This window comes from Crassostrea angulata, chromosome 5, assembly GCF_025612915.1.
Source record: "Crassostrea angulata isolate pt1a10 chromosome 5, ASM2561291v2, whole genome shotgun sequence".
Lineage (NCBI taxonomy): Eukaryota > Metazoa > Mollusca > Bivalvia > Ostreida > Ostreidae > Magallana > Magallana angulata.
In genome coordinates, this window is record NC_069115.1 from 46,979,104 (window position 1) to 47,002,134 (window position 23,031).

Sequence of the window (23,031 nt, forward strand, 5' to 3'; positions counted from 1 at the left end):
TGATAGGCAATATGATATGCAATAAAGCTTTGTAGCAATGTTTATTTGTACATCATACACAGCAAAGAATATGCAATTCAATCAAGCCATTTTTAATCACAGGACTACGTAGTATGAACAAATTAAGTTTTATTTATTACAATTTACAGTATCTTACATAAACTGAATTTCAGTATTGAACAAGACAAATCACGACATCCAGATGTAAGCTATAATGTGCCATAATTGATGTAACCTTATCCTATTTAAAGTTGTTACTCGATGCACACTTTTTGGTGATTGGGACAAAGGATGTTAGGATAAGTATGTCTTCTTTCTGCGGTCAATTTTAATTAGTATTTTCATTGTAATCATACAAAATAAGCAACCCAAATGCTTTGTGAAAAAGTAAAATTTGAATAACTTTCCAAAATTCGTAGACTAGTTGAGAAATATAATGGTGGGATAGGTATGGAAAAGAGTGGAAAGAAACTTTGATTTGAGTGACAGAATTTCGATTTGGGTGTTACGCAATAGATTGTTGATAGTTTTGAACACCCCCCCCCCATAAAAAAAATTGTAATGTAAGCAAATAAAAGATTTCATTTCCAAAGAATCAACATACAAAAAGAAGAAAGACCCCTGTTATATCATGTTACAAAAAAACCTATTCATGATCAGTTGTGTAATTTACAATTATTTTAATTTATGATAGTTTGAAATGTCGAGAAAGTTTGCTGACTGACAAAGACGTTCTGTCACTTCGGGAAAAGTTGCATCTTTTTTTGGCACGTCACAGTACAACAAGTAACTATGTCTTATTCTGAAACGGCTATAAATTTTCCGGTAATGGTTATGTACATTCATTGTAGACAAAGGTTATATAAAACGAGATTTCTTGAGCTCAAATGAAGCAACTCTTGAACCATGAATGATCTTGAATTTATTTCTTCTTCTGTGCCCCAAGTATCCTTTTCCGTCCGACATGGCCTGGAATATATTCAGTGAGAGTGCCTTTAAGTTCTGTCAAATATCGAACTTTCTTCACAATGCCAGATGTTTCAACTACATAAAGATTGTCATCACTATCTGTAGCTATTCGCAATGGATCGTTAAATACTAAATTCAAGAAGCAGAGGAACTGCCCGTTCATGTCAACGATGTGCACGTTCAATGAATCAGAGACGAGAATATGAGCCTGTCTGTCAGTAGTGATTCCCACAGGGCGGAATTGAGCCTCTTGTTGAGATAAGGTACTTCCGGTATACCGAAACCTAAACTTCCCTGCTCTATCGGTCACTACTACTGCCCCAGCATTACAATCAGCTACACAAATATCGCCATTCTGATTTTCTTTGACGTACTTTCTCAGCATCCCGGAGGTGTAAAGGGGCTTTCCCTCGTGATCATATTGAATGATTTGCCTTTCTTTGGAACCCTCAAAACGGACGACTCTACATCTGTATTTTCTGTCATCTGTCATGGCAACTAAAAGCTCACCGCGTGGTGTAGTACAGAAACTCAAGAGCCCCCAGTCATGAAGATTGATCAGTTCATCTGTTTTGTTTTGCCTTGCAATATAAACAACATTCCGGAGTTTTTTCCCGTAGATCAGATCACCTGTTCTCGTTAACGCAATGTCTTTAGGACAATCGTCTGTTTCAGACTCGAGCTCCTTCAGAGCAAAAGACGAACCAACAACACCAAAACTAAGACGAGAAACATTCAAGGGCACCCCATAAAACATCTTCAATTTACCCTTACTGCCAGCAATCCATATTTTGCCATCCTTCTGACATGCTACATTCTCTGGATATTCAATTTCTGTTTCAATAATGGATATAATTTGTGGTTCGTTTAGTAAATCCATTTCGATATCTTTGCCAGAAGATGTAGCAGGTTTGCTCTGTGATTCGGGATCGTATCCACCATCTTGGTTTGATATTGAGAATCCAGTGACGACTCCAAACATTTCTAGAATCACATCGCTGTTCATCGGCTGAGACAAGAAGCATGGAACTGATACCTCTAGCTTTGCAGGAAACTGTTTCAACGACTGATTTCTACTTGTGTACGAAAGCGATTTCGAAACGTTGGATGAATTCAGTATGTCTTTGTTTGAATCAATTGTTCCTCGGACCTCAGCAAGAAGTTCTTTCAGTTTTTGTAGATGTTCATTCAGCGCTTTAAGCTGTTTTTTCTTCATGTCGCCAGTTTCGTTTTTCAGCTTGTGGACAATGTTGTCAACTTCTTCATGCCACTTCTTGCGTTGTTTTTCTATGTTTTGTTCTAGTGTTTCGTAGCCTTCTTCTACTTTCGTCACATTTGATTCTACTTGCTCAACAATACCTTTGTAAGCAGGATATACGGTTTGCTCCAGTTCTTGGGTATCGATTCTTATGATTTCCTTTTTGGTATCAAAAATATCCGAAATCTTTAAGAATTTGTGGCGCTCGTGAGAAATGGAAGGAATGCAAGATGGACAAACAGCTTTGTCGCATTCTTTGCAATAGTTTTTACATCGTTCCGTGGAGTGTTCGTCACATGTTGGAAGAACGAGTGCCGTATTTCTGTCTTGATATTTGACAAGTTTATGCTTTCCTGGATCATCAACTAAATGATTTCCGACGCAGGATTTGCACAGTTTTTGTGGACATACGAAACAAAGCATGTCCACCATATTTTCCTCGCACATGTCGCATCGGTGGACATCTTGTGCACTTGTTTTAGGATTCATTCTAAAAGACAAATATTTTTTTACAGTGCATGGAACAATTGAAAATGAATAAAAAACCTTTGAAGTTAAAGAAACCTTTGCATGGAATATTTCATTTATTTTTCAGAAACATAATTCATTATATAAAAATAAGCATAATTGTGTATTTAAAACTAAGGGATGAAATTCTTTGCTTGGAAAAAAAGATTGATAAAAGTAGATTTTATTTCATATTTATGTAATATTCATACACTAGTATCTTTTGGATTTTTTTGTATGATTGTTTTTTTCCTTAAGAATTAAAAAAATTGAATATGAAAATCTATTACACGTATAACCATTGATTATAAATGATTTAACTTATTTCAATGAAACATAATTCACACCCCAAAATAGCTATAATTATCAATTTTAAATGCTAAATAATTTCAATCTTCAAAGCGTTGCTTTTATTAAGGGAGTAGTTGCTGAACTGTAGCCTCACAAGAAATTAGGGATGATTGATCGTGGAGCTACAATCCATTCATACAAAAAAAACTGTATACATTTATTGCGCACAAAACGTTTTGCAAGCTTTTGGACTTACTAAACTAATTTAGGAATATATTCTGTAGAGAAATTAATACCAAAAGCATTCCTGACACATTTTACTTACCACTGAGTATATTTTAAACACCCTCACCAGCCCCGTAAAATGAAATATAGTGTGATTTGTTACCTTAAAATACAGTTAAAAATGACGACTTTTGATCCTGGCGAGATTTTAAATATTACATGTCGGTTAGGGTGTTCCGGAAAATGTTTGAGGCAAGTAAAGGACTGAATCAGTAGTAAAATATCTCAAGAATTTTTTTGGTATGAATATTTTTTACAAAATAAATTCCGAAATTTGATTAAAGAAGTTCAAAACCATGCGCAACTTTTTGTGCGCAATACGTAAACATATACAGTTATGCAGGTTTTTTTAATGGATGGAACTGTAGCTTTATGGTCCGTCAATCCGAATTTTCCTTTGAGCTATATACATGTATATGTTCAGTTCTGCAACTAAATAGGGAGATGATCAATGTGTAAATAGAAGAAAAATATCACCATTGAACACAGATGACAGATCGTTAATAATGTAGGTTATGGTGCTTCTAGGCTACCGTACTTATCGATGACCTACTCTCAAGGCGATTTTCTTCGAATCATTCACGTGAGTGTCCATTGATGTAACGATTTTTTTTATGAACCCTCTTACTTAGGTCATTGTACTTCACCACGATCCTTAGACCGTAGGATTCGTTGTGTTCTGAGAATTCCGAATACATTGAACAGGTAAGTACAATAAGCTTGGACTTGTACAAGAGACATACATGTACAATATATTTAACGTGTATATTATATGTCTCTCAATCGTATAGTTCATAACTGAGCATAACACAAAAACCTACCTTCATAATTTAGACCTTCATGTAGATAAATTTTAGCATGGCGTAATAATCTAGTACATCGATACAGGAAGTAAATTGTTCTACTTTCGTTTTGCGATATCAGTGACTGTACATACAGACTTTTATAGCCGTGTATTTACGTGTGCAATCGATGAAAGACGAACCTACTAGGAAAAGATAATGTAAGGATTTGTAGAAATTCTATACTAGTATTTAAGACACTTGGTTCATAATCTTTCTACATTTTACACAGACCAAAGTTTGATAAACTTATTGGAGTGAGTTTTAAAGGTCATTGTTAAATCATTCACTGTGTCGTTTTGTACTATCTTTTGTATACTTTTGTAGAATTATGGCGAGTGCTTTTCCAGAAGAAGACTTGGACGAATCCTGTGACAACTGTGGAGAAGACCGGGTTTGTTATTGTCTGAAATGTATGCTTAGTTTATGTAAGAAGTGCAAGGACAGTCATGCTCACTCGGAAGAAGGCCATGACATTCTGGACCTGCCGCCATTGGAGCAAAACATGCCCATGTGTGTGCAGCACAATGATAGAGAGAGCACGTTGTACTGCTGGGGGTGTCAGGTCCCTACGTGTGAGGAGTGCGCGCGGGAAAATCACCTAAATGAGGGTCATGATGTTGTCGAAATGACAACGGCTGCTCTCATCAAGCGGAACCAGCTTATAAGAGACTTTGCTGAGGAAAAGAACAAACTAACGCCTCAATTGCAGAGTCAGGTTAAGAATATTGAAGAAGGTGTGGAAGCTTACAAAGCGTATTTTCAAAATCTAAAAGATGCCATGACAGCTCAAGCAGAAAAACTAAAACAAATGGTGAATGAAGTTGTCGAAGAACGACAGAGGGAATTGAAAGAAATGGAAAAGAATAGTGCCATTATTTTACAAGAACAAAGACAGAAATTGGAAGATCATGTTGCTGAAATTCATGACACTATCAACGAATATCGCGAAACCGAACAATCCGGCGATCCCGAGAAAATCAAAGAGTTTGCTGATAAAAACATGGACAAGATTTCACGACTGAAGCAGTTTCCAGAGATGGTTAAGGTCACACCTCCAACTTATGAATCTGCCAAAGTTGACGTTGACTTTATCAGAGAAATGTTTGGAACATTGGTCTTCAAGGAACACACTTGGTCCACTGATGAACGTTTGAAAATACCAGACCCTGAAGAACTTATCCAGCTTCCCACAATTGAAAAAGAGGAAGTCCGCAAGAAATTTGGCACTTTGGTTGTGACTGAAGCGGAACCGACCGAAGAAGATCCTCAGGAAAATCAAAGGACAGAAGAAACGGACCCGCAAGTAGAAGAATCTGAAGGAGATCAAGAGTTCTCAGAGTCTGTGATATCTGATCATGAAGACATTCCTGGAGAAACCGACGAAACTAAAGATATAAAAAAGAATGCATCAGACTCGGAATAGAACACAATGTGAATTGACACATTTTGTCATGTCTACATCTTATCAAAACTTTTTCATACAGAATATTTATAAAGAAGTTTTAGTAATATAGTGTTTTGTTTTCTGTATTGCGTGTATTAAGGGACATAAGATTTAGGTCACTATAATATCATAAAGCGCAAATAAATTTAATCATATTGAAACTTAATAACAAGTACGCGACGAACAATTAAAAAAAAAAATCATCGTTAAGGAAGGAGTCTTCTCATTATCAAACATACTTTTTATGATAAGAAAGTCATGAAATTTTGACACAGTAAAACGGATCATAATACCAAATGATTCTATCAGGTTAATCAAATTTGACCTTTTTGATTTCGCATAAAGGTCAGCTCAAGGTCACTACCTTTTTCCTCAACGTAAAGTATAATGAAAATAAGTGTAGCTCTTTGTAGTTCTGTAGACATGTGTTTAAGATTTGAAGATGTTATTCTTCAATGAAATGATAGAATATCAGAATGTCTATCAGCTTATACTACTAAATTGGAATAAATATTTATGCTAAAATTGATATTGCTTAGCCCGCATTTCCTCTAATTTTCTTAAAAATTAAGAGAAATTGAAGAAATAATTTTGATTATTTTTTATGCTTCCAATAATAAAATATTTCTGATTTTTATGTATAATGAAGACTTTATATAAAGATATAAATTGAGAGAAAAGCTAATATATTGACCATTTAATAAGAGAGAAAAACTGATTTTAGTGATTTTTTCGCAAAAATCAATGTATAGAATGGGCGCTTTAGATAACTTATAAAAATGTAATTTGATAGGCAAATCAACATATTAAAAACATATTCTGAAACCCAAGTATCATATATATTTCAAATTAGTAATAAAATTATCCAAAATTTATTTTATTGTTTTTAAAATGCTAAAACAGAAGACTCGTTAACATGCAGCAATTCTAAATTGCGAAACATTTGATATTTTCCTACGCCAATATTACACCAAAAATATAGTCCTTGTTAGATTCTAAACATTGATTACTTTTTCTATGCCAAGGTATGATAATAAAAAAGAAAGAAAAATATACTTTTTTAATTTCCTTTCATCTTGATTTAATGAACAATTAATTAAATTTACGTTTGACAAATCGAACACCAGAAAAGACTCCCTTCTTAAAGTTGAACCTGCTCACTTTTACTGAACTTTAGTAAAAGAGGTGTGAATCTTTTTTAAATAAAAAATAAAATGCTCAAAGAGCGTGCAAAACTCATTGTAAAAATCATACCTTGTAGTTTTAAAAGTAAAACGTATTTAAAAATTCTTTTACCATTTCACAGAAACTATTTGCTGAGTATCTTGTGAGCAAGCTATGATTTTATCGATTGATCACAAAGTTACACAGTTATAAGACCACTTTGTTAAAGCTGCTTGGTCCGATTTTTTTGTTATTACAATATCAATTTTTTTTCCATACAAACATTTTATCTTAGAAAGTTATGGACTTTCTCCTATTTACACGAGCAGAATCAGTCTCCTTTCAAAGTTAGAAATATTCAAAGTCAATAATAATAATTTCTTTTTGGGCAAACGAAAAAACAAACCAAAGTGCATCACGGGAATGTTTAGAAAAGGAAACCGTTTGGTTTCGTCCCCCGAATGATTGGGGTTATTCAACCCGCATGCTATTCATCGATTGTAAAGAAAGCAAACTTCAGATATATTAGCGAACAAAACGTACACATGTTTATTTGTAATTTGTCTGATCATTCGACCTTTATTTAATGCGATGTTACAGTTGTAATACAATCATACCCGTCTCGTCGTCAGGTGTGAAATTTAACATGAGGCGAAATAACGCGGTACCCTTTTATGTCGTTTGTTTGTTAGCAAATTTTGTACGTATTTTTCTTCATTGAAATTTAGCTAAATTGACTAGAAAAAAACTGCTGCAATGTATATTATAATACATATACTTAGCATAACCATCGTTTAAAATCGTGCATAAAATTTGATATCGGACCAAGCAGCTTTAAAACAACAAAAATAAGATTTTGCGAGAAGAAAGAATATTAAAGTCTGAACACTCCGTTTTGCTCTCATTGTTTCATATGAAAGAACTCTTTTTATCTAACCAGCTACATTCAGGTACAAAGTGCTATATATACTGCATATAATAAACAAACTTTATCTAGACAATATGTGTAATTAATGCTCCGCGTACATATACTAGCTATAGATACTCGACCAATGTGAGAAAGAATGGTCAATGTAATTTTATTGCTTTCTGCAGTTCTGCTCTTCGGATTAAGCTTTAAACAAAATTCTTGAAATTACTTTTACAACTCTCAAATGTAATATTTTTAGTTTCTGAAATCCTTCTTTTATTGAAGGTAACTTTGCGCATATGAAACTCCAATATTTAACTAAAGATTTTTCTCATTTGCATCTTTAATTTTACAAACAATGAAAACAAACAATTTTTATCATTATAATAGATAATTAAAGCCAACTTTGACAAAGTTGATTTTGGTTTGTATTTGTATTTTCTCCTCGTACTATTTCAAGTCTGTTGTATATTACACGAAGCTGAGTGTGCCTTAAAACCTTATGAATGATTTTATATAATTTAACTCTCAAATGTTTGAGAATGACGTAGTGGTCTTGACCTCTGGTTGCGATTCGAAATCTGGATCTTTTCCGGATGTTATATGAACAATTCTAGTTTGATTGAACTTCCCCATGAGCTTAAGCTTCCGGACTCTTTTTTAAAGCTGCTTGGTCCGATTTTTTTGTTATTACGGTATCATATTTTTTCCCATACAAACCATTTATCTTAGAAAGTTATGGACTTTCTCCTATTTACACGAGCAGAATCAGTCTCCTTTCAAAGTTAGAAATATTCAAAGTAAATAAAAAAAAAATGTCTTTTTGGGCAAACGAAAAAACAAACTGAAGTGCATCACGGGAATTCTTAGAAAAGGAAACCGTTTGGGTTCGTCCCTCGAATGACGGGTTATTCAACCCGCATGCTATAAATCGATTGTAAAGAAAGCAAACTTCAGAAATATTAGCGAACAAAACGTACACATGTTTATTTGTAATTTATCTGATTATTTCTACCTTCATTTAATGCGATGTCAGAATCATAATACAACCATACCCGTCTCGTCACGAGTCAGGAGTGAAATTTAACATGAGGCGAAATAACGCGGTACCCTTTTATGTCGTTTGTTGGTTAGCAAGTTTTGTACATATTTTTCTTCATTGAAATTTGCCTCAATTGACTAGAAAAAACTACTGCAATGTCTATTATTATACATTACTAAGCATAACCATCGTTCAAAAGCGTGCATAAAATTTGATATAAAATCGGACCAAGCAGCTTTAAAAAAAATAGCATATAACATATTTTATATATATATATATATATATATATATATATATATATATATATATATATATATATATATATATATATATATATATATATATATATATATATATAATTTAAAAATAATTAATATCCAGAATAAAATCACAAATTGATCCTATTAACCGCAAACGTTTTCGCCATTCCTGGCTCTTCAGGCAGTTATGTACATTTTGTACATAACTGCCTGAAGAGCCAGGAATGGCGAAAACGTTTGCGGTTAATAGGATCAATTTGTGATTTTATTCTGGATATTTATTATTTTTAAATTATTTAAAACTGTGCCGATTTATTTTTTGTTGTATTGGGAAATTATATATATATATATATATATATATATATATATATATATATATATATATATATATATATATATATATATATATATATATATATATAATCAAAACACAAAACTTTTTTCCATGTAAAATTACAATGAATAAACATTGTCATGCTATTCTATTTAACCCTGAAAGTATGTATGGTATAATGAGAGTCGTTTCAGGGAAGAAATAAATCCATGACGTTATAATACATTGTTATATTCAGTAGTATATTCTCACTATATATCTCTATATAGACGAATAGTCAATATTTGTAATATTAGCTCGTCCGAAAAATATTGACCGGTCAATATTTTTTTGTTGTTATACTTTCATGTTAAATACTGAAATCTGATTGGTTAAGACGCAGTTAATAATATTTACTATTACCCTCAGCGTTAGCAACGCACTTGGCAACGGGTAACATTAAAAAATGTTACATGCGCGAAAATTATGCGCGTACGGTTCGCTGTAGAATTCACGTTATTCCTATATAAAAGCAGTAAAATTTTCTTAAAAATTTTAAAAAAGACATTCAGTATAACAAAATAAATAGTGCCTGTTTGGGAGGATAACAGTTGAAATTGACACCCCTCGAAAACCATTGTCAACCTCCGCTTCGCGTCGGTTGACAATGGTTTTCTCGGGGTGTCAATTTCAACTGTTACCCTCCCAAACAGGCACTATTTATATAATATTGACCGGCTAGGAATAATATCTAGTTAACATTCCCTCTATTTCAAATAATCGCCTTTGATTTGTTGATTCGTTAACGATGACGTATATAACTCTTCGCGACTCCAAAACAAGGTGACGTCATAATAGACAGCCAATCAAGGCAAGTAAACAACGGACGCGCAATGCGACGGTTTGCTATCATAACGGATGCAAGGATATGCGAATTACTGTGAAGTAAAATCAGGTAGAACATCTGTATGTTAATTCTTACGGTCGGCGGAATATCACCAGTGACCGTTTGATGCTGAGGATAATTTGGTAATGAACTTTACACAAAATTGAATTCGTGAATTCTTTGTTGAGCTGAGAAAATAACGGCGATCTGTTTTCAATTACTTTCTTAAATTTTGGTTTGTTTCTTCATATAACAAAACAAATGTTGACTGTGTTTTGGGGCAACATTGATTACATTAGCCCCCTTGGGACAAAAATATTGCCCTCCGCTTCGCGTCGGGCAATATTTCGTCCCTCGGGGGCTAATATAATCAATGTTGCCCTCAACCCCAGTCAATATTTGTATAATATAAAACGTTCGGGAAAACTGACTTCGACAAAATATGATAATAATGACATCAATAAATGTAAAAATACATAGACTAGCTAAAATAAAGATGATCATATATACAGATATTAATGTCTGTTGAGTTTTGGGGAAAATAATTTAATAAAATAGTTCTCTTTCACAAGCCTCTTAGCGGTTGAATCGGTTTTAAGTTTATAAAATGGGAATACTTGATAATCTCCCTTAGCACATCTGTCAAAATGTTCACTGCAAAGGATGTTACTGGTGCTGGGATCATTTATCTGTTGGCTATGGCCGCGCATGCGGACGGTAAGTTGTGTTCTGGTTTGACCCATGTAATATTCGCCACAGTTGTTTCAAGTAATATAGAACAATAGATTTTTGGATTTACACGACATATTTTCATTAACATAAAAAGTCTTTTAAAGCAAATAGAAGCACCTGTCTTTTGATAGGGACACGTTCCGCACCTTGAATCTCCGCTTTTGGAAACAGCATATTTTCTGGTGTTCGTTAAATTTAGCTCTTGATAATATTTTGTCAGGTTTTGTGGTTGTCGTTGGCTATGGAGTAGGTCAGATTTTTAAATCAGTTGTTGAAGTTCTTGATCCCGCTCAATGATAGATAAATTCTTCTTAGTTTCTTGAAATATAATAAAATGTTTGGGATTGTAGGTTGTAACAAAGGATTTCAAAATGGGTCTTTTTCTTTTTTTTTACTAGTTCCCGGATGTAACTAGGAACTTTTTCACATATATTCTTTAGTAAAATGTCTACAAAGTTGCTCAGGCTATGTGTAGCCATGCTGGGCCTGCACGAATTGGTAAAAGTTTCAAATCCAAGGGTTCAGTAGTAGAAATATATGCCTGATTCTGATCTTTAATAGCGGTTTTAATATGATTACTTTTATGCATTTTAGGTAGTCCATAAAAAAATTTCTAGTTTTAATTTCAAAAAGATAGTCCAGTTTCTTATCTTTCAAGAAATGTTCATATTATTGCACAGGCGTTTCACATCTCTCATGATTTTCCTGTCGAGATATTCTGGAAATTTACATTCACTGCTTTCATTTAATCATTAATCTTCAGACGTTTAAAAAAATATCGATTTCAAGAGGACTCGATGGACGTGTCCGTATTTAGCCTGTATTGACCTTCTTTAATTTGAAAGGAGAGCTATATGAAAATGACCAAATTTAAAAGGTAAAGCTTTTGGATTTTTACGTTGCTAAATAATAGTTAATAGCTAAAGATATCATATCTAAAAGGAAAGACCTTGTGTCTAATTTTAAAACATAAATTATCTTGTTTCCCCTTTTGGGGCCTCTTAACTGGTTCCGTTCCGTTTCGTTCCGTTCCAAAAAGTACCAATAAAATGTATGCCTCTCCGGATATCTTCAAATATATTTCTACGCATATATACTACCATCTTTACGTTGCTGTGCGTATCAGCAATAAAAAGATTGTCACCTTCATCTAAAGCCAATCGCATTGGGTTTGAGCAAACAATATCCAAGAAGCGGAGGAACTGTCCGTTATTGTCAACGATATGAACCTGAAAGGAATCGGAGACAAGAATTTGAGCCATACTGTCAGTAGCAATTCCAACTGGACAGAACTGATCATTCTTTTGAGATGAGATTGTTCCGACATACCGAAATCTCAACTTCCCAGATTTATCCGTTACTACGACTGCCCCAGCATCACAGTCAGCCAAACAAATATCTCCATTTTTGTTTTCTTCAATGCACTTACTTAACATTCCTGATGTGTATAGACTCTCCCCCTGATGGTCATACTGAATAATTTGCATTATTTCAGGATCCTGATTAAAACGAACAACTCTACATCTGTATTTCCTTTCATCCGTCATGCAAACTAAGAGTTCGCCAAATGTTGTAATGCATAGACTCAAAAGCTTCCAGTCATGAAGATTGATCAGTTCTTGTGCTTTATGTTTTGTTAATTTTAAAACAGTGTTCTCCAGTTTTATCCCATAGATCAGGTCACCAGTTGTCGTCACAGCAATGTCTGTTGGACCTTTAAGATCAACATGTTTCAATGTTAAACATGAACGTGTTGCGCCCGATTCTGATCGCAAGGCATCACATTGGAACAATTTCAAGGAACCTTCATTTCCTGCAATCCACAGCTTCCCGTCACTCTGACATGCTATCTTATCCGGGCATTTAATTTCTCCCGTCTCAAGAACAGATTGAATTTCTGGTTTATCCAGAAAGTGTTTCTGATTTTTACGGATAGTCTGTGTATTTTTCTCATATCCTTCTGTATGTTCAGAAATAGAGAACCCTAAAATAACACCAAACATTTTTGCAATTAAATCTTTGTTAATCGGCTGGGAAATAAACTTTGGAGTTGATAGTTCAAGCTTTGCAGGGAGATGTTTCAATGCTGAATTTCTGCTTTTGTATGAAAGTGTCTCTGTAACATTTGGGGAATGTAAAATGTCTTTGTTCGATTTGATGGCCTCCTGGATCTCTGTACGAAGATTTTTTACTTTTTGTAAGTGTTTTTTCAGTGCTTTCAGTTGTGTTTCCCTCATTTTGTCTGTTTCATCTTGCAGCATGTTGACAATTTTGTCAATATCGTCATGCCACATTGTGCGTTGATTTTCGATACTTTGTTTCAAACTTTTATAGTCTTCTTCCAATTTGGCCGCATCAGATTCGTCTTTCTGAACTATTGTTGTATACGACGGAAATACGATTTCATCAAGTTCTTTAGTATCAGAATTGATTTTTTCTTTCCTTTTTTCGAAAACTTCCAAAATTTTCAAGAATGTGTGCTTTTTGTGAGAATCGGAAGGAATGCAAGAGGGACAGACAGCGTTATCGCATTCCTGGCAATAGTTTTTACATTGTTCCGAGGAGTGTGTTGGACATGTTGGAAGAACGAGTGTCGTGTTTCTGTCTTGGAATTTGACAAGTTTGTGCTTGTTAGGATCATCATCTAAATGATTTCCGACACAAGATTTGCATAACTTTCGAGGACATACGACACAAAGCATATCCACCATATTTTCATCGCATAACTCACATCGGTAGACATCTTGTGCAGTTGTTCTCCTATCCATTCTGGAAAAGGATAAGTATAATATACAGGAAGAATACAATGAATGTAACTAAGTTGTTATATTCTTCTGTACAATGGCTTCAATTTAGAATTTTATACAAAATTCTTCCAGTTGGCTTCTACCTTAAAAAATTAATGTCAAAACTACTGACATATGTGGGTTCTGTAAAAGTAATGTTGAAAATATTATACATGTTTTTATTTCTTGTGAGAAAATACATACCCTGTGGAGTGAACTTAGTTTATACATTTACAGAAAGACCTCTGAAAGAGTCGGATTTAATATGTCTAATATTATACTTGGCCAACTTCTATTGTCGTTTCATAACAAAGTCATTCATTTTTTAATTCTTTATATGAAACAATATATATTTTGTTGTCTTATGTCAAATAAGATTCCATGTTTAATTGGTTTCCTTTGACATTTAAAACTAACATACAATATTGAAAGATATGCTGCAATACAAACTTGTAAATTACAATATTTTGAAAAATTATGGGATAGTTGGAAAGGTATCTTTGATGCTGACATCTAATCTATTTTCATTATGACTATTTTTTCTATTTCTGTTTTGTCACTTCAACTTTCTTTTTTTTCTTTTTTCTTTTCATGTAGGCAAGTAACCACTAAATAATACATTTAGGTATTTTTTCATAAGTGTGGGTGTGTATGTGTGTGTGTGACTGAATGTCTTTTCTGTATGTTAGTTCCTTGAAAAAGAAATAAATTATAAAAAAAAAAGTTGTTATAAGTATTTGTAAACAAATCCCCGGGCTCTTAACAATTTATTTCCAATTTATTTCCCCTTGGTCTATCGTCTTTAACAATTGCTGTGAATATTGTATTTAGGTTGAATTAAAATAGCCATTAAAGCCAATGACACACTATCCCCATTTGCGTAACTTTATAGTCGTTTTAATTCTTTGTAATAATTGTGAACCCGGAAAATAAAAATTTGGAATAATCAAATTTCTCATCTTTCTTCTCAGGTTGAAATAGATTACGAATTCAATAAGAGTTTTTTATCAAGCCTTATTATGTCAGTATATGATCAGTGTGTAAAAGACCTTGTGACATATCCGATATCTGGGTTACTTTATGGAAATTACAACTTGCATATTTAAACTACTATTTTAAGTTGAATTCAGACTTCTCTTTATGAATGCATGGATATTTACAATGCACAATATATGTTCAAAAATGTTGCCAAAAGATATTAAAAATGAAATATGATGTGAATATTTGCAAAAAGATATTAAAGCAATAACTTTGAAGTTATTGAAGTTACTTTGAGTGAAAGTGACAACTTAAATTAGCAAAATTCAAACTTTTTCTCAACAAATGATGGCAGAGAGGACACCAATGAACCCCCTTCATATTTTTTCATATTTTTAAATCTTCAAAAAAAGTATGTAGCATGCTTAGTTCGACAGCTTTTCTGAGTGATTAAAAGGTCATTGTCCTGTTTTTGTATGCAAACTTTTCAAACAAATGACATGTAGGACTTCATATTTATTGCATTTATATCTTTTGGCAACATTTTGGCCAGTTTCGGGCAGAAACAAGCCAGTTCAAGAAATGTTTACATTCTTATCCTCAAATGTACAAGATGGCCGCACATCCCCCTTAAAATGTTGAACCATATTTTTGTTCATTTTTTTTATATACTTTGTCCGATATTTTATCTTTAGAATTGAAATAAACAAAAACTACATTGTTGGATATTTAGAGAAGCGGACAGGGATGAAAAATCTGAACTGAAATGGATAAAATCTACACTTGCGTGGCCTTAATCTTGTTTGTTGCAGCTGACTGAAAAAAAAAAACTTTTTTATTGTATTTATTTCAAATTAGTGAATGGGTATTTAGTGTATATTTCTCTAAATTTGGTTCTTTTGGTCTATTTTCAATATAATTTGCATTACTCTCCCAAATAAGGACCTCAGATAAAAGATTATTTTAAAAAAACAATCGGGGGGGGGGGGGGGGGCATCCCCATAAAACTTATAGACGTGGAATACAATAATCTGTTCATTAATATAATGTTTACACATTAATGTCTAAAGTTTACAACCAATCTGTCGTGGTATAAAAAAGTATGAAATTAAAACACGCTAGGTAATATGCATTATTATCCATTTGCATACATATTTTAAACCAAAGTTGTCAGATTCAAAGTATCTGGCCAATGGTTAACTCGCCCTACACTTACCGCCTTGATGTTATTTAGGCAGCCCGTTTCTGGGCACCCCGTTCAGGGAAGTTTTTTTCTTCCATTAATACTAAAATCGCATTTATTGGTCCATTTATTCGTCAATTTGTTGCATAAATAGAAGTCCTATCCAAGGTGTCTGCCTGCGATGCTTTTTAAAACTCGTCCTACACTTTTCGTTAATTAGTCAATCCGCGTTCTTGCTTACCCAATTCTGGAAAGTTCTCAAGCGAATGTGTACCATAACTAAAATCGCCCACTAAAAAAACGAATAGACTCATTTTATTTATTCAACACTTTGTCACAACTTCTATGTATTTTCTAATTAGGCTCACAGTAAATATATTCACTCTTTGCGTAATCATTCAATATTATTTCATTGCACGTATACGTTTTGATGCAAACTATCCCTTACTTGGATCCGCCAAAGCGTGTCCAACACCTTACTCTCATTTTTGCTATTTCGGGCTCGTGTTTCGAAAATCAAAGTAGGTGTTTTATTAATTTCACTATAATAACGTATCAGCTAAAATTCAATTATACCTAACGGACATCATCTCACACGTGTTGAAATACCAAAAGCGTAAGCAAATACTCTAGTGCAGCCATGTTGTAGTTTATTTGCAAAATGCCTTAATTTATAAGTATTGATTCTACTCTCTGTCTGACTGAGCTAAAAATCAAGTATAATACATAAATGTGAAAATGAACTCATTACCATGCATATAACAGCCTGCACAACTATGTTTCATATTGGCGTTGTAAATTCTTAAGTCGCAGTTTGCAAAAATTATATAATAATGTAAATAATTTATGTACTTTCTAATATCTTTTATGCTTCTAATTGGTTTCATTAAAGATGTAGTCAGACATCTCTGTCTCTCAAAATGTCTGACTATCTCTATAATGAAACCAATTAAAAGCATAAAAGATGTAACTTATAAAGAATGTACATCAGCTATTTACATTTAAAAAAAACACTATAACAAACTGTCAACCGTCTCAAAAATTGTAATATCATTTATGTACCACGGGATAAGCGGCTTTAGAATTTACAACGCTAATCTGAAATATATATACAAGCTGTTAAATATATAATATTATATTCATATTTTATTTCAGTGAATTTAATTTCACTTTTATGTTGTCATGTTTGACCTTTAATTTTGTTTAATTCCGTATTGTTGGTTTTGTTTCGTTTGGTTAGTTTCGTTTTAATGTGGTTTTTTGTTTGTTTCGTTTCGATTGGATTTGTTTCGTTTCGATTTTGTTTTGCACTTTACCCTTCAAAATGTTATTTTAGATTGAACAATACTAGACTAATACAGGTTATAAAATTCACAGAAAGATAAATATTTTTAGGTCAATGTTGAAATGATATTTTTTGTAGGCCATCAGTACAAACCAATTCACTCTACAGCTACTGTAAAAATATTTCATCTTGTTCAACCGTTTAATAGATATAATTTTTTCCAGCAATATCAGCGAATATCCATTGGGATAAAGAACTTGTACAGGTATGTCAATAGCATCGTTGTCCATCTTAGATTCACGTGATCATATTATTTACATATCACTTTTTTGCGTCTTTCGCAATGCACTGGAAAAGTACTATCATAGAAGTTGATTGAAATAAGTTTTATCAGATAAATAAATTAATAAAAACAGTAACGAAACGGGTACCTACCTGTATTAGCTGTAAATAGTCATTCTGAAGTGTTGCATTTATGGTTCACGGAATAGGTAGGTATACAAATCATGGCGCTCATGGTAACGAATTCAGGAAGTAGTTTTTCTTTTACTTTCGTTTTGTAACATAAACGTACATGTACAAATATGAACTACCAATGTGTGCCGTGATGTTTGTAATAGGTTTTTTAAACAATGTAATTATTAATAGTGTAACTGATGTTCAAAAATATGAAAAGATTATAAAATTATCCGGATCCGATATTTACATCGTATTTGTTATATTGGTCAGTTAATTATTGTTTCAAATTTATACGATTTATATGCAATTTCATGCTTACATGTAGTAAAAGGTTCGCGAATGCATTAAAAGTTGAAACTGTAAAGATTGGTGTATTTGTCTGATAACTTAAGTATTTGAGATTGTCTTCAGCATCCACATATCCACATGGGTTGCTGGGTTTTTGGTTTTTTTGGCAAATGCACACTCTCGTTAGTGTGTGTGTGCGTGCGTGCGGAATGGCAGTTACTTCCATTATTTTAATTTGCTCCATAACTTTAATATTTAAGACCATACGTGTAAAACAAAACCTTTGATTCTTTTGTTTTCTTTCGAATCATAATTATACCTAGTGTAACGACAATGGTATTAATATTGAAGATATAAAATTCTAATACCAATACATGTAGACTCTGTCAAAGTTGAATTAATCAGACACTAGAAACAGAGTATGTCAGTATTGACTCTGGGTCCACTAGCTGGGAGGTGCCTCGTCCTGGTTGCTGTCCTGTCGCTGGAAGATGTAGGTGGCCACATCTTGGAGCCGACTCAGGACCAGGCTTCCCATTCCTGATACAGGGGAGCTAGGGCCGGTGGAAGAATTGCTAAAAGATTGGTTACTTTCAAAAGGAAATCATTCGATAATGCAAGCATACCAACTTGTCGTATATTGTACATTGTACGGGGCTGTCACGTTAAAAATGTTACTACTTAGTCTAAATTTGAATACAAATTTAAACTAAATTTGATATTGCTTAGCCCGCATTACCTCTAATTTTCTTAAATTTTGAAGATATTTTGATTTATTTTTTATGCATCCAATATTGAAATATTTCTGATGTTTACATATTATGAAGACTTTTTATAAATATTTAAATTGACAGGAAAGCTAAATTCAATACTGTAAACGTATTATATTTGGCGTGTACGATATTTGACGGAAATTAGTTTTTGAACAGGTTTGCGTAGATTTGAATTAACGTATGATTGACCATCTAATAAGAGAGAAAAACTGATTTTAGTGATTTTTCCACACAAGTTTATGTATAGAATTGTATATTGACCATTTAATAAGAGGGAAAAACTGAATTTAGTGATTTTTTTTCACACAAGTCTATGCATAGAATGAGTACTTAAAAAAGTTTATAAAAATGTAATTTGATAGGCAAATCATATTTTAAAAACATATTCTGAAACAAAGGGTCTTATTATTAGTTCACATTAGTTAAAATATTCCAACATTAATATTATTTTTATTAATGCTAAATAGATTCATGAATCCACAGCAATTCTGAATGGGAGAGCGAGATTATTTCGCTTTTTAAAATAAATACTTACGAAAATAAGGAACATGTTATGGAACATGCTTTTGATAAACGATGCATGCAGAAGCATTTACACAAATTGCGAGATTGTATATGAATACACGGAATTGTGGCGAAAGCCATTCGGAATAGGGCATGATTTTTTTATGAGCGCGATAAACATTTAACCCGAATCTCCCTCCTCTTGGAAAAGCAAAATTTATCAAATTCACATAGTAAAATCATAATGTATTTTTAAAGGGACTATTTTTGATGCAAACGAGATCATCAATACGGTCTCTTGCGAGAACCAGCAATTGGATTTGACATGCGGTCGCCGTGAAGTCATTCTCGTGATCAATGTCACATACGGGCGGACTGACGATTCTACATGCTCACGTGGTGATACAACTAAAAGATATAGGGCAGGGCCAATGTGTACACCAGGTCACGTGATCCTCACATCGACGTCAGTGTTAGCTTGATGACGCGACCTCTAAATATAGAATGGGGCAGGGCTTGCAACAGAAATACACCAAGAACGGTGTTGGGGAAGAAGACACACCTGTAAGGTTAAAGCATCGAATTCTCTATTCGGAAATCCTTGCGTCGGGACATTTTAATATAATTTATAATAGTTGCATACAAGTGCTACAGTGAGTATCATAACTAGTTTAAGAAATATTTTATTCAATAATATACATATAAGTATACAAGTGAATATGGATTGAACAGCAGGCAAAAATAGCCTATATTAGTTCTCTTCATTATATCATATCATATCTCTCATATTATGTTTAGTATCATATTAAAAAAAGCACATTAGCGAAATTCGTATGCACTAAGATGTTTAAGCGCCATTCCGGTAAGAACGAAAGTTGTATAATAACACAAAAATAAATTATGGGCCAATGTATGCAGTTGACCTCTAGTTACAACTGATTCATTCATTATTTAATTGTAAGGAAAATACTACGTCACAAGATTGCGATTTAAATGTTTTGTTAAACTGTTTGTATCAATCGATTCAGATGTATATCGTAATAGCTCAGTGGTTAAAGCATCAGGCTTGTGAACCGCAGGTCACGAGTTCGAATCAACCTGGGGTTTTTGTTTATGTTCACTGACTGAAATTTTTCAAACTTATCCATCATGCTCTCTATCATAAAAGTAATTTTCTGCTGATTTGAGGGGCTTAAGGTGGTATGGGACACTTCCATGTTGTGACGTATTGTTTATCGAAATAAACAATAAAATTAAGTGCAGTTACATGTATATATGTAGTTTCTTTCCCAATATTGTCATCTAACAGCGTAGCGCAGTGAGTTAGAGGGTTTACTACGAATCTGTAAGTCATGAGTTAGAATCCCACTGTGGGTTTTACAATTTTTACCTTTGACAATATTTTAAAAAGCTATTTTTTGGTTAGATATTGTTAAATTTGAAAATTCTAAACAGGTGAAAGTATTTCAATTACAATGTACTTTAATCCACATTAATATCGACAGATGTCCCATACCACATTAAGCAGGCTCTCTTAAACTTTTTTAGAGTGCCATTAATCCAATTTTTATTCATACAATGAGGAAAACAGCTTTGGTGAAGACATGATTAAAACAAAAAATAGGAAAGAGAAAACCCGGCAGCAAACACTATATCTGTGAGCGAGATGCAATGGTAATAAATGTTCAATATTTTTAGCTATGATTGGAGGGTAGGGTGGGGGCTTTTTAGTATTTTTGGTTCTTTTTTATTTTATTTTATTTATTTGATCCTTCTTTATTTTTTCCAAGTTGCAGAAAATACTCGGTTCAAAAAGGAAACAAGCCGAGGATAATTATTGACCTCTGATCTAAACGACATTTCGTTTTATTGAAAGGATTTTATGGACTGTAACATGCAAATTACTACATAGCCGAGTGGATAAAGTGTCGGACTTGTAATCCGTACATCCAGAGTTCGAATCCCGTAGGGGCTTTTGTTGTTACTTTCTGGAATAATTATTTTAAATATTCATTTTTCATCCCCAAACTGCTTTTTTGACATTTGTACAGTTTATTTATCATTAGGAATATATCTTTCATTATCAAAAAAGTTCTTGTTAATTTGAGCGACTTTTTCCAGGTGTGTTATTCCACCTTAAACAGAAGAATACGTGTCGAAAGGATTCCAAAAAGCTCGACTAAATGTACCAATACAGAACAAAGAACAGTATATCAACACTAACCAACACTTGAAACAATGGTCACAAGTACTCACACAAAGGAAAACATTTTTTTTTACCATAGCTTCGTCAAACACAAAAAAAAAATCAAATAAAATCTTTCTCCATCAAATTTATTTGCACTTCAGCATTTATATTACATTTATGTATAATTTAGTGGTGTAACATCTCTGTAAAATATACTATCAGCTGTAATTTACAATAACAAGATATCAACATCAATCAACCTATTAAAATCATCTAAAACACACAAATGCATCACAGATATGTTTTCCGAATACGTTTCTATTATCTTGCTTATATGTCAACAGCAACATATTAAAGAAAAAAAGAATACTAGTACATGAAAATCTTGGATTTCTTCGTTCAACATAGAAATCACAACAACATAGCTGGCGTTAACACAGATCTTGAACAAACGACACATGTTATCTATTAAAAACATACAGATAAAACTTCATGAGACATAACAACACAACATGAATACTGAACACTTGAATCAGACACCGCCAGAAACAGATTCAGTTCTCGTCTACACCAAGTCAAAAACGTTTTGACAAGCAGAAGACACAACACCGGTCCAAATAAGGTAGTGGCAAGTTCTGGTTCTCCGACCCTCAGCTCATTTGTCGCTGGATCTTCTCCCTGTCCCCTGTACGGACTGGGAATCCCCTGACCCCTGAGACGATTCTGGGTCCACTAGCTGGGAGGTGGCTCGTCCTGGTTGCTGTCCTGTCGCTGGAAGATGTAGGTGGCCACATCCTGGAGCCGACTCAGGACCAGGCTTCCCATTCCTGATACAGGGGAGCTAGGGCCGGTGGAAGAATTGCTGGAAGATTGGTTCCCTTCAAAAGGAAATTATTCGATAATGCAAGCATACCATCTTGTCACATACTGTTCATTGTATACGGCTAACATGTTTAAAAATGTAATGTACGGATGAAAATAAAAATAATTTGTCCTTAACAGTGTCAAAAACATAAAGCCGAATTTCCTTGAAATTAACTTTTTTCTACACCTAGTTTGATGAATAATCAATATGGCTTTGTAATGCTTTCATCTGATCTATCAAACAAAACTTGCTTGTAACTTAGTTGGGAAAAAAACTTTTGTAACATCAAGTAGCACATCGTCGAAAACCTACAGCAGTCTCACGTGAACGCTTAATGTAATTCAGAGACAACTCATTGGACTAAAAGTGGTTTCCGTTTCATGAATTTTAATCTCTGTCCAACAATGAGAAATCTGTGTTTAGAAACGAAGAAAGTGTAATGAAAAAATTGTCATTTCCAAAAGCATTCAAACGATTTGTGAAAATTCCTTCACGAATGTGTAAGGGGCTAATCAGAACAGGAGTTGAATTATTCACGAGAACGAAAAACAGTTGGTGAGTTGGTACACCGTCAGTAAGCGTATGCTAGACTGATTGAGTGCTTTAACACGATGAATATCACATTCAAATTGATCTGAAGCAAAGTGAGCATATGTATGCGCTCACGTTTGATTTACAGCAGTTCTATAATCTCTTTGAGATAAAAAAAAAAAAAAACATTATAAATGATACTACGTGTACATAAACTATTCAAATCACTTATAAATAAGTCTATTATTGTTGTGGTATTTCTAACTAGGTAGTGCATTTTTTTCA

General features: G+C 33.4%; 4 protein-coding genes across 13 annotated transcripts in view; 1 reads left to right on the forward strand and 3 right to left on the reverse strand.

The window, feature by feature from the left end:
- Positions 1-24: 24 nt before the first annotated feature.
- On the reverse strand, positions 25-4,220 carry LOC128184134 (uncharacterized). Its single transcript, XM_052853480.1, has 2 exons — positions 4,132-4,220; positions 25-2,717 (listed from the first exon to the last, which is right to left on the reverse strand). The coding sequence occupies exon 2, from the start codon at positions 2,714-2,716 to the stop codon at positions 923-925; it is 1,794 nt and encodes a 597-aa protein (XP_052709440.1). The 5' UTR covers position 2,717; positions 4,132-4,220; the 3' UTR covers positions 25-922.
- Positions 3,790-5,664, forward strand: LOC128184135 (E3 ubiquitin-protein ligase TRIM71-like). 3 transcript variants are annotated; one of them, XM_052853483.1, is made up of 2 exons: positions 3,790-3,893; positions 4,480-5,664. In XM_052853483.1, the coding sequence occupies exon 2, from the start codon at positions 4,484-4,486 to the stop codon at positions 5,576-5,578; it is 1,095 nt and encodes a 364-aa protein (XP_052709443.1). In that variant the 5' UTR covers positions 3,790-3,893; positions 4,480-4,483; the 3' UTR covers positions 5,579-5,664. The 3 variants fall into 3 exon arrangements, with proteins under 3 accessions (XP_052709443.1, XP_052709442.1, XP_052709441.1); XM_052853482.1 differs by having other exon boundaries at positions 3,883-4,015; XM_052853481.1 differs by lacking the exon at positions 3,790-3,893 and adding an exon at positions 4,205-4,313.
- Positions 5,665-9,534: 3,870 nt separating this feature from the next.
- Positions 9,535-17,689, reverse strand: LOC128182753 (uncharacterized). The gene is made up of 2 exons (XM_052851493.1): positions 17,574-17,689; positions 9,535-13,675 (listed from the first exon to the last, which is right to left on the reverse strand). Exon 2 carries the CDS (start codon positions 13,672-13,674, stop codon positions 11,908-11,910), a length of 1,767 nt encoding a protein of 588 aa, XP_052707453.1. The 5' UTR covers position 13,675; positions 17,574-17,689; the 3' UTR covers positions 9,535-11,907.
- A 3,790-nt stretch (positions 17,690-21,479) lies between these two features.
- The window catches only part of LOC128183619 (inositol hexakisphosphate and diphosphoinositol-pentakisphosphate kinase 2-like), a 32,547-nt gene continuing 30,995 nt past the window's right edge, over positions 21,480-23,031 (reverse strand). For all 8 annotated transcript variants that reach the window (XM_052852721.1, XM_052852722.1, XM_052852718.1 and 5 more), the window contains one exon: positions 21,480-22,228. In XM_052852721.1, coding sequence (XP_052708681.1) covers positions 22,083-22,228 — 146 coding nt within the window. In that variant the 3' untranslated portion in view covers positions 21,480-22,082. The remainder of the gene's footprint in view (positions 22,229-23,031) is intronic.

Excerpts from the sequence above, each read along its gene's own strand:
- LOC128184134 (XM_052853480.1), bottom strand. The coding sequence starts at position 2,716 with ATGAATCCTAAAACAAGTGCACAAGATGTCCACCGATGCGACATGTGC.
- LOC128184135 (XM_052853483.1), top strand. The coding sequence starts at position 4,484 with ATGGCGAGTGCTTTTCCAGAAGAAGACTTGGACGAATCCTGTGACAAC.
- LOC128182753 (XM_052851493.1), bottom strand. The coding sequence starts at position 13,674 with ATGGATAGGAGAACAACTGCACAAGATGTCTACCGATGTGAGTTATGC.